Below are 12031 nucleotides of genomic sequence, written 5' to 3' on the forward strand. Positions count from 1 at the left end.
CCTCGGGACCAGATCGGATCTCATCGCAGCAAACTCTCATCTGCCAAACGGCCGCCGGAGATCTCGTAGCCACTGCCAACCCGCTACGCACTGCCATTGGAGTAGGAGGGAGATGGACGCCGCTACCCCCACGCGTTACTGCCGGCCAAGGACTGCGCCGCCACCGCCGCCTCACCACAGCGGTTGGCCTCGTGGCGTCCTCAGCGACGGCGGCGGTAGTGGGAGGTGATGGAGGGGGAGGGCTGAAGGCGGTGTGGACGGGGACTCCCAGGGGGCGGCGTGGCGCCGCCGCCTCGGAGAAGAGAGGTCCGATGGCTAGGGATGAGAAAGGGAGTTGTGATCTGATCCCAAGGCTAATAAAAAAATCTTTAAAAATGGGAGAGATTTTCACTTCCCGGCCTCTTCACCAACTAGGGATGCATACGGCCATTTTAGTATGAGTACCAAGATAAACATGGTCCTCAGAATTTCTAAATGAGTATCAAGATATTTCTTGATGACTGGTTCCACCACACACCAAGCTTGATCCTCAATAAATGAGGGAAAACCCCTGTGCATCACCTGTCAATTCTAAGAATTGAACTCGGGTCGTTAGGCTGCACAACTGCATACGAATAATTATGTAACTATGTGAAGACTCTCTAACATGTAAGAATTTCAGATCTTGGGATATTATTCAGACAACAAGTAAATCCTAATAAAATAAAATGACGCTCCAAGCAAAGCACATATCATGTGGTGAACAAAAATATAGCTCAAAGTAAGGTTATCGATGAACGAAGATGAAAGAGGGGATGCCATCCGGGGCATCCCCAAGCTTAGATGCTTGGTTGTCCTTTAATAGTACCTTGGGGTGCCTTGGACATCCCAAGCTTAGGCTCTTGCCACTCCTTATTCCGTGGTCCATCGAAACTTCACCCAAAACTTGAAAACTTCACAACACAAAACTCAACAGAAAACTCGTAAGCTCCGTTAGTATAATAAAACAAATCATTCACTTTGGTACTGTCAAGATAAGATCCATAATTTTTCTCACATGATGCCTACTGTACCCTATCATTTCTAAAATTTATATTAAGCAATATAAGCCATAGAAACTAGAAAACAAGCAAACTATGCATCAAAAACAGAATATGTCAAAAACAGAAAAGTTTGTAAAGATCTGAATTGAAGTCATACTTCTGTTAATCCAAAAATTCTGAAAAATTAGCAGAATCTAGACAATTTGTATATAAATATACTGTAAAAAATCAGAATTTTTCGACGCTCCAGTGATTTTTAACAATTCTGTGACCGGGCGAAAAAGTTTCTATTTTTGGACAGAATTGAGTCAACTATCATCCACACTATTCCAAAGGCTTTACTTGGAACTTTATTGAAACAAAAGCTATAAAACATGATTACTACAGTAGCTTAATCGTGTGAACATGCAAAACAGTAGGGTTAAATATTGGGTTGTCTCCCAACAAGTGCTTTTCTTTAATGCCTTTCTAGCTAGGCATGATGATTTCAATGAGGCTCGCATAAAAGTAAAGAATTGAAACACAAAGAGAGCATCATGAAGCATATGACAAGCACATTTAAGCCTAACCCACTTCCTATGCATAGGTATTTTGTTAACAAACAACTTATGGGAAAAAGAATCAACTAGCATAGGAAGGCAAAACAAGCATAACTTCAAAAATTTCAACATATAGAGAGGAAACTTGATATTATTGCAATATGAAAAAGCATATGTTCCTCTCTCATAGTAATTTTCAATAGCATCATGAATGAATTCAACAATATAACCATCACATAAAGAATTCTTTTCATGATTCATAAGCATAGAAATTTTATTACTCTCCACATAAGCAAATTTATTCTCATGAATAGTAGTGGGAGCAAACTCAATAAGATAACTATCATTTGAGGCATAATCCAATTGAAAACTAAAATCATGATGACAAGTTTCATGGTTATCATTATTCTTTATAGCATACATGTCATCACAATAATCATCATAGATAGCAACGTTGTTCTCATAATCAATTGAAACCTCTTCCGAAATAGTGGATTCATCACTAAATAAAGTCATGACCTCTCCAAATCCACTTTCATAAATATTATAAGATTCAACACCCTCCAAAGTAGTGGGATAATTATTATCTATAGTTGACACTTTACCAAACCCACTTTTATAAATATTGCAATCATCATAAGTAGGAGGCGTGCTATCATCATAATAAATTTGCACATCAAAACTCGGGGGACAAAAAAAACTATCATCTTCATCAAACATAGCATCCCCAAGCTTATGGCTTTTGCATATCATTAGCATCATGGATATTCAAAGAGTTCATACTAACAACATTGCAATCATGCTCATCATTCAAAGATTTAGTGCCAAACATTTTATAAACTACTTCTTCTAACACTTGAGCACAATTATCCTTTCCATCATTTTCACGAAAGATATTAAAAAGATGAAGCATATGAGGCAACCTCAATTCCATTTTTTGTAGTTTTCTTTTATAGACTAAACTAGTGATAAAACAAGAAACTAAAAGATTCAATTGCAAGATCTAAAGATATACCTTCAAGCACTCACCTCCCCGGCAACGGCGCCAGAAAAGAGCTTGATGTCTCCTACGCAACCTTCTTCTTGTAGACTCGTGTTGGGCCTCCAAGCGCAGTGTTTTGTAGGACAGTAGCAATTTTCCCTCAAGTGGATGACCTAAGGTTTATCAATCCGTGGGAGGTGTAGGATGAAGATGGTCTCTCTCAAACAACCCTGCAACCAAATAACAAAGAGTCTCTTGTGTCCCCAACACACCCAATACAATGGTAAATTGTATAGGTGCACTAGTTCGGCGAAGAGATGGTGATACAAGTGTAATATGGATGGTAGATATAGGCTTTTGTAATCTGAAAATATAAAAACAGCAAGGTAGCAAGTGGTAAAAGTGAGCGAAAACGGTATTGCAATGCTTGAAAACAAGGCCTAGGGTTCATACTTTCACTAGTGCAAGTTCTCTCAACAACGATAACATAATTAAATCATATGGTAATCCCTCAACGCGCGACAAAAGTCACTTCAAAATTCCTATCATGGGGAACATAAGATGAAATTGCTTGTAGGGTACCAAACCACCTCAAAGTTATTCTTTCCGATCAATCCATTGAGCTACTATAAGTGTCAAAAACAGCCCTAGAGTTCATAGTAAAATAACACCATATGGCACACATCAATCAACCCTAATGTCACCTAGATACTCCAATGTCACCACAAGTATTCGTGGGTCAATTATACGATACACATCAAACAACTTCAGATTCATAATATTCAATGCAACATAAAGAACCTCATAGAGAAACAAGGGCGAAAACGTGCATCAACCCCTATGCATAGATTACCCCAATGTCACCTCGGGAATCCATGAGTTGAGTGCCAAAACATACATCAAGTGAATCAATAGAATACCCCATTGTCACCACGGGTATCCCATACAAGACACACATCAAGTGTTCTCAAATCCATAATAGTATTCAATCCGATAATAGTGAAACCGCAAAGGTAAAACTCAATTCATCACAAGAAAATAGAGGGGGAGAAACACCATATGATTCAACTATAGTAACGAAGCTCGCGATACATCAAGATCGTGCCATATCAAGAACACGAGAGAGAGAGAGAGAGAGATCAAACACATAGCTACTGGTACATACCCTCAGCCCCGAGGGTGAACTACTCCCTTCTTGTCCTGGAGACCGTCGGGATGATGAATATGGCCACCGGTGATGGTTTCCCCCTCCGGCAGGGTGCCGGAAGTGGCTCCTGATTGGGTTTTCGTGGCTACAGAGGCTTGCGGCGGCGGAACTCCCGATCTAGGTTTATTTCTGGGGGTTTCTATATTTATAGGAATTTTTGGTGTCAGGAACAAGTCAGGGGGGTCCACGAGGCGACGACAAGACTGGGGGGCGCGCCCTAGGGGGGGCGCCCTCCACCCTTGTGGAGGCCTCGTGGCTCTTCTGGCCCAACTCTTTTGCTTCGGGGGCTTCTTCTGGTCCATAAAAAATCACCGTAAATTTTCAGTTCATTTGGACTCCATTTGATATTCCTTTTCTGCGAAACTCAAACACAAGGAAAAAACAGAAACTGGCACTGGGCTCTAGGTTAATAGGTTAGTCCCAAAAATCATATAAAATAGCATATAAATGCATATAAAACATCCAAGATAGATAATATAATAGCATGGAACAATAAAAAATTATAGATACATTGGAGATGTATCAATCGACAACCAACATCTCCTCGCCTACTCCTGCAGAACATGCCAAGATCGACAAGCCACTCGCTTCTACCTCCGAAGAAGACCACTATCCTCTCGCCCTGGCTCGAAGGGCGCCGAACCGTCGGAAGGTAGAGTGCTCACCATAGAGACGAATGGACAATGCCGCCTGGCAGCTCGGGAATGAGGGAGCAGAGCACCACCTCCGCTGGGATCTCATGACCTCACCACCACCTGGGAAGCCACCCAACCAGACGCAAGCTGAAGAGCGCCTGCAAAAGATGAAGACCGCGCGGAGAAGACGAAGAACATTGAACTGCTCGCCGCCACACTGCCCTCACCAAGCAGGAAAGCACCATCCACACCTCCACGAACCCCAGACATCGCCTCCAGGAAGGGAACAACGTCGACACGTCGCCGCCGCCCACAAGGGGAACTAGGACTTTCACCCCATGCAGGAGCATGGAAGAAGGATGCAGAAGGGGATCTCGACGAGGCCTCCAAGAAGGGGATCGACTCCAAGAAAATGGAGACGGCCTCGCCGTGGCCACCAAAGGCCAAGGGTTTCCCCCGGTCCCACACTCTACTCCAAACCATCCGAACCCGAGAGCACGGGCCGACGCGACAAAGCCGCCATGGACGGATCAGGCCGGTGGGTACATCCACGAGCGGAGGGCATCGATCTTCACCAGGCAGAGCACGCCCGCCACAACCTCGTCGCCCGCACGACCGAGGTTGCGGTATAGCACTCGCGGCCGCCGCTCGCCGTAGAGCTGGCGCCGCCCGCACAGCCCAGGGCCACCGCCCCGGCATCCACCCACCACGAGCATCTCCACCAAAACAGGGAGTAGCCCCAGCACCACGCCAGAACGACGGACCAGACCACCACATCATCCACCGGAGAAGGGGGCCTGCGGCGCTCAAACACCCCAGATCCAGCCGGGGGGCAACCCCAAGAACCGGAGCAGGGGCAGCACGCCTAGGCCGAGCAGAGGGGCCACATCCCCTAGTCGTCCTCCTGCCGGTCGGGAGAAGGACCACAAGATGCCACCAGCGCGGATCTGGAAGGGAGGCCACCATGGCGGCCAGACGGGCGACTGGATCTCAGGCCTCCTCGAAGCACGGCCGGGACGGCGGCCGCCATGGCCAACGCCGCAGAGGCTAGATCCGGGGCCGAGCACCACGCTAGGAGAGGATGCTGGAGAGGAGGGTCGCCGTCGGGAGGAGAGATGGGGTGCGTATCCGGGCAGGGGAGCACGCAGGGACGCCCCGCCACCGCCAACAACCGCACGTGCGAAGCCCGGGACGGCCGCCGACGACGGCGGAGGGAGGAGGAGGTGGGTGGGGGTGGCCTGGCGCCGGATCTAGGGGTTTGCCCCCGTGTTGCCCAGGAGCGGACGACACGGGGGGCGGGGGGGCGGGGGAGTCCGTGTCACCTACTTTTGCACATTTCAAAGCCGTGGCTTAAGTATCCACCTAGAACCATGCAATATTATACGTTGCATTAGACACATACCATTGGGAATATCCCAGACTGCCCGAGAATGCTTCAATCTACTTGTTGATTTCATCACTTATTCACCTCGTCGCTCTTTTATTACTTTTATGTTATTTACTTTTGTCTGCGCTCTACTCAAAATTATTATAACCTTCCTCCTTTATTTTGCTTTGCGTCTACAACTAACTTGCACACACATTTCCGTAAGTCTCTGTAAGGGACAAAGTCCAATTCCTATGCTCCCTGTGGGATCGATAAACTTACTTCAAAAAAGCTACAAATAAACAATGAACTTGTAGGCCATCAGATACTCGTGGGTGTTTTTGAGTTACTCTAGCATCACAATTTTTTTACATGCCTTTCGCTTTCGTAATATATGTTTTCATTGCAAAAAGAAAAGCTCTTCCAATGTGTTCCTGGCAAGCAAGTGTTAGCTAGAAGAAGTAGAACAAATGCTAGTTGATTTTTTACCTAGATTAACAAAAGTTTTGTGTTGACTATCTTGGCTTAACTAAGCTTGCACAATAATGATGCCACCATTGTAGCTATACTAAGTTTTCAGGTGAAGGAAGCAGAGGGCTATCTAGGCATACCGATTGTGAGTGAACCAAAACCTTCTCGTTATTTCGGAAACAACTGAATTCCATACAGTTATTTTTTTGCTCGAGGGTAATCAAGGTTTAAGCTTGGGGAGGTTGATGAGTGATATTTTTGCACTCATTCCACCATTGTTTAAACTGGATAGTCCCAAAATTTCCAAGAGAATCACTTTGATATTGCCACTAATGACTAATGAATGCAAGAAATTGTGAAATCCTTTGTTTAATGTGTTTCCAAAGGAAATGGCCAAAAATATGAAAGGAAATCATCAAATATATAGAAACACATAGTATCCAAACCAAGCCAAAGTCAAATGGAGGCGCCACAAGGGCAACAGAGCAAAAGGCAGCGCTTGGTATGACTGTGCACGCTCGTACCAACCGCCAGGAGCATCGTGACATCGAACAGATCATACTTTATAAGGGGGGAATGCATAATCCGTGAAAGAGGGACGACCAGAGCGATAACAGATAACCAGAAGCCATTCACAAACCCAATCGCCGCCATTTCCCATCTCATCTCCATAGCCATCACCCTCATCACCATCGTAGTCATTCCCCCCGAGATAGCCATACTTGTAATCGGTGCATTGCAATCGGCAACATTGTAAGACTATTTATCAATCAATCATTCATCTTTATGTCGTCTTCAATGATTTCTTCTTGTAATCCGATCATGTGTGTCAGTAATTCCGTAAGGCAATGGGTTGAGGCAAGGCATTGCAACCCTATGCATTTGTGCATGGGGTTGTTGGAGACTTTGCTTAATTGATGTTATATGTATGTGTGATTCACAATGGAGTTGTCTTTTGTCTTCTTCTTGTTCTAAGGCCCCCGTAGGTACCCGGGATCCCATAGATCGATCAAGTAGGAGGCAAGAAACAAGGACGCGTGGAACGCTATTCTGAAACGAGTAACACAAGAGATTAGTACAGTAGCGGAAAGCAATTCCTTGGGGATAAATGAGGTGTAGTCATTAAAAGCTCAATGCTCTTGTTTGGATAAATCCTTAATAACTGAGGTAATCCTGTGCTAGGGCCAGCAGTTGGACTACTGACTGTCGATGCAGGTCATGACCAGCCGTGACGTACTTTGGACACACGCCCACTACATCTCGCTGTGAGCACATCGTAATGGATGTCTAAAAGAACCATGTTGTAGATCAAGACAAGACCCCACGCACAAGTACAAAGCTTAAAATGTAAGTCTTAATACCCATGCCTATTTCCATATCATTGTTTACACCTAAAAGATTGTTTAAAGGTCTGGAAAACTGGAACATTTTGAAAGAACAATAACTTGCTTGAATCTTTATCACATAGCACATCTTTGTCAACAACCTTGGGGAAAAGGTAAGGAACTTTCTACAATCTAAAACTAGATCATAGAGGATCATCAAACGCCTTACCGCTAGTGCAATTTTCATCGCTTCTTCATTACTTATAATCTTGCGCACCTTGGTTTCTTGTGACAACACTATTGCAATATTCCATGTTCGCATTTCTTTGCTTGGGACGACGACTAACTTGTAGGCATATTGCAATAAAGCAAACTATTTACTTAGCTCTCTTTGGGAATTGATTCTCTTACTTTGAAAAGGTTACAACCAAATCCTGTGCACTTGTAAAAGATCAATATTCTCCAAGAATCCAACTTGGGAACCATCCGTGACAAAGAAACAACCAAATTGAAAAACAAAACATTAGGTTTCACCAGGCCAATCCAAAAATGGGGTCCGGTGGTTTCGAGTGGAGTTGAGAAAAATGACTTTGAATCCCCCGTACTTATAACAAATGATTTCCTACCATACGTCTTCTCCAGTAAGAAGTTTGCTTGACGATTTACATAGAAGTGCAATACTCCTTTTATCTCATGACCGCGAGTACTCAAGCCACCTTGAATTTTAGGGTGGCACATGACACTCCACTTAGCAAGCCGATATTTTTTTGTTTCAATGTCAGTATGTCACCTTGCTAGAAAAATAAGGATTTAAAGTAGTAGAGCCTCTGCAGGACCCCCTTTTGGTAAGTGTAAGAATGATACTGTGTACAAAACCATGTTGTTGAGGACGAAATTAATTCAACCAATCACCTCCCATATGACAGAAGTTTACTCTTTCAGCTAGTAAGACGTTTCTCAAGTCAATCTTCCACATACATTTCCAAGTCTGTGGTAGTGGATTTGAGAACAATGTACCTAATTGGGAATTGCCCGAGGCAACAACCAAAGATATCTGATCTCTGAAGGAGATTTTTTTTTACTCTAATGAGAACTAATTTAAGATCGAAAAGTTTCTCAAAAGCACATAAAAGCAACTTGAGGTTAGTCATGATCCATAAGAGAATGGTGTTATCATCTTCTACTGATGAGAAATTACAGCACTAATATGTCCAACCATTTTAGTGCGTACAACTAGTATATCAAGCATGCCCGCTACAATGTTGAACATGATAGGGGATAGCGGGACACCATGACGAAGTCCCTTTCGAAAGTAGTTGCTCATGTCATCATTTATTTTGATGGTGACACTATCCCAAAGACAAAACTCCCGGCCCATGTGCATCATTTTAGTGAGAACCCCTACATGCGAAGAGTTTATGGAAGAAATGAGTCACTTGAATTTATCATAAGCTTTCTTAAAGTTGATTTTTAAGATGACATTGCTCCTCTTTTTTTGGTGAAGCTCATTTATAGTTTCATGTAGGACACCAATCCTATCAAGTATATTTTGTCCTTGCATGCACGCTGTTTGAGTGAGATGGACCTCATGGTCAGCTATCCCATTCAACCGATTAGTCGCCAACTTCGTAAAAATCTTAAAGCCGATAATACTGAGACAAATTGCCCGATATTGTTTGATCCGACTTGCATCCATCGTTTTAGGTGGTAGAATATATTTTTTGAAGTTTAAATAATGATATTGTTGGATTCAAAAATTAATTACTCACCAAAAATTACATTACATAACAATATATTACAACTCTAGATCGGTCGATCTAGCATAGGAGCTAGTTTTCTTCGTCTCTGTTCTCTTTCGAATCGTCCTCTTGTCTATTGGGAGTTGAGGGTGGTTTGGCTCAGCCGCAGCTTGCGCTCGTCGGAGAGCTTCTTGGCAAAGTGAGCCAACGCCTCTTCGTTGGTGCCCTCATCATCGACGGGCTCGTACACCCCCGTGTCAATGTTCACCCGGGCAACTTTCTTCTTGAGCAACATGTTGCCGATTCCGATGAGCGCCTCCATGTTCGCCTTGGTGGAGATATCCACCGATGATGTGTGGCCCGTGAGCGAGTCATCCTGGATGCGTAGGTAGTTCTTCTCAATGTTGAGAGCCTGGAATAATATAGCAGCGTGGATGTCGACCATGTCGGCGCTTGCATGAGAGAAAATGTCGATAAGTGGGGTGAAGCCACCGTCATAGAGCCAGCGGAGGACGCCCCACTTGGCGCAGTTCGGCGCGGTGTACTTCTCCGCCTGCTTGGCCGTCCCTGTGCCGATGGAGATGATGAGATACCTGTGGTACTCGGCGGGCTTGCCGTGCGTGAAGTCCGGGTTCCGGCGCAACACTTCCTTGGTGATCATGGACATGGCGGCCATGGTGGGGTTGTTGGCGGCCACGCCACCGTCGATGAGGTGGTACTCACGGTCTGGCAGCTTGCCCGCGGGGTCGCGGGTCGTGAAGTAGTGCGCTGGGAAGTAGGTGGGCGCCGCGGACGTGCTGATGCAGATGTCGGAGAGGTGCGCGTTCTTGAGCGGGTCCACCTTGGCCTCATACGTGTTGAAGATGACCGGCTGCAGGTACTTGATGTCGAACGTCGGTACGATGATGTTGGTGACGGTGTCGGCGACGGTCACGTCGTTGGTGAGGCTCTTGATCTTGTCGTGCAGGAACTTACCGTCGTACTTGGGGCCCGTCACCGCGCCAAACAGGTTCGCCATCGGGGTCAGGAACCCCAACCTGGACGTACGTGAAGCAACGCCGGCATCAGCATCGCCGCAGACGGTCTGCCGGAGCCGGAAGGAGAAGAGAAGGGACACCGCGCCGTGCGTGCGTGCGTGTGTACGTACCTCTTCTGCGGAAAGATCTTGGGCCCGTTGTCGAGGTAGAACTTGTTGATGTCCTTGGCCTCGAAGAGCGGCCGCTTGTTCTCGCCCGGCGCCGCCAGCATCGACGTGACCAGCGCGCCCGTGCTCGTCCCGGCGATCACGTCGAAGTAGTCCGCGATGCGCGCGTCCGGCCCGTCCAGCTCCTGTCAAACACAGTACACGTCACAAACAACAACCAATCAAGGATGAAGAAGGTGCAGCTATAGACAATCGAGCTGCGGACGGACGTACTTGGAGCTTGGACTCGAGGCATGCGAGGATGGTGGAGGGGATGAGACCGCGGATGCCGCCGCCGTCGATGCTCAGCACCGTGATGAGCCGCCCCTGCGACGGCGGCGGGCACGTCAGCGTCGGGTCCGCCTGGCTGCACATGTTGAGCTTCGCACGGGTGTGCCCTGCACTGCTCGAGCTCTAGCTAGTGCTAGCGGTGGCCTTCAATTTGAAACCAGACCCAGCTCGCTCCCGTCAAGATTTCCCGGGCGTGTTCGTAGCTCTTGTGTTCTTGTGCTTTCCGATCGGGAGCTCTACCGCCTACCGGGCTATTTAACTCCAAATTTGGCGTCAGTGGCTAAGATGGAATCTTTTTACTTCACACTTATTTTATGGCGCGCGTTTGTCACGTTTGATGGGCACCGATGACCAACTTCTGGAGTCCCTACTCGCTGTACGGTCGACAGCATGATTTGTTGGCGCAACGAAGAGCAGCGACGATGCTTTGTCGTACCAGATTTTCTTCAAAAGTTACACATTCCATCCTATTAACAAGACAAAGAAAGTGGAAGGGAAAGAAAGAGAGAGGCGTTTTGGAGGCCGAGCTCCATGGACGCCTTTATTTAAAAAAATTCAAATTTAAACTTTTATGGTTTAATTTTTTTAAAAAAAATAAGCATGTATGTAAGGATGTAACTCACATGTGTGTAAAAATTCATGATGAAATACCTTGAGTTGCGACCTGTATAAAAAAGACAAATTCATGGTCTGGGAGGATGAACAGTATCATGTGTTAAACAGCCCCAGATTTGTCTTTTTTGCGCAGCCGTCATTTCAATGTATTTTGAACTGAAATTTTACACACATGTGTGTTATGCCTTCATGTATATCTGTAATTTTTTTCAGATTTTTTTGAAATGTAAAAATATGAATTTCGATGAAATTTTAAATTTGAATTTGGAGGCCGAGATCCAAAATGGATTTCCGGGGAAAAAATCATACTAAATTAAAGTAAACCCAGAAAATTTCAACGGTAATGATTCAGCGAACGCTCGCTGGGATGACATTTGCGAATGTTTTTCATGAACATGGCAATTCCTTCAAGGGAACACGGCAAATTTCATAGCAAAATCCCTTGTTTGCATAATTTGCGATGTGTTCTGAGGAAATTGCCATGGGTGTTTGAAGAACTTGGCATAAAAAATGTTGGGCAAATGTCATGCTTCTCAAGGAAGGCTATTGTGATCCGAGTTAAATCAAACACACACCTGCCCTGAACCTCTCGGGCGATTCATATCAGTATACTTCTTTTCGGGCGTGGTCTTCTGTTATCAATTTGACTAAAAAAA

General features: G+C 45.4%; 1 protein-coding gene across 1 annotated transcript; it reads right to left on the reverse strand.

The window, feature by feature from the left end:
* Positions 1-9291: 9291 nt before the first annotated feature.
* Positions 9292-11018, reverse strand: LOC109733001 (patatin-like protein 1). Its single transcript, XM_020292209.3, has 3 exons — positions 10704-11018; positions 10434-10615; positions 9292-10323 (listed from the first exon to the last, which is right to left on the reverse strand). The coding sequence occupies exons 1-3, from the start codon at positions 10842-10844 to the stop codon at positions 9420-9422; spliced, it is 1227 nt and encodes a 408-aa protein (XP_020147798.1). The 5' UTR covers positions 10845-11018; the 3' UTR covers positions 9292-9419.
* Positions 11019-12031: the final 1013 nt, after the last annotated feature.

Source organism: Aegilops tauschii, chromosome 7, assembly GCF_002575655.3.
Source record: "Aegilops tauschii subsp. strangulata cultivar AL8/78 chromosome 7, Aet v6.0, whole genome shotgun sequence".
Taxonomy (NCBI): domain Eukaryota; kingdom Viridiplantae; phylum Streptophyta; class Magnoliopsida; order Poales; family Poaceae; genus Aegilops; species Aegilops tauschii.

Coding starts and splice junctions, on each gene's coding strand:
- LOC109733001 (XM_020292209.3), bottom strand. CDS start 10,844: ATGTGCAGCCAGGCGGACCCGACGCTGACGTGCCCGCCGCCGTCGCAG. Junction 10,616..10,703: donor GCCTCGAGTCCAAGCTCCAA/GTACGTCCGTCC, acceptor TGTGTTTGACAG/GAGCTGGACGGGCCGGACGC. Junction 10,324..10,433: donor AAGATCTTTCCGCAGAAGAG/GTACGTACACAC, acceptor ACGTACGTCCAG/GTTGGGGTTCCTGACCCCGA.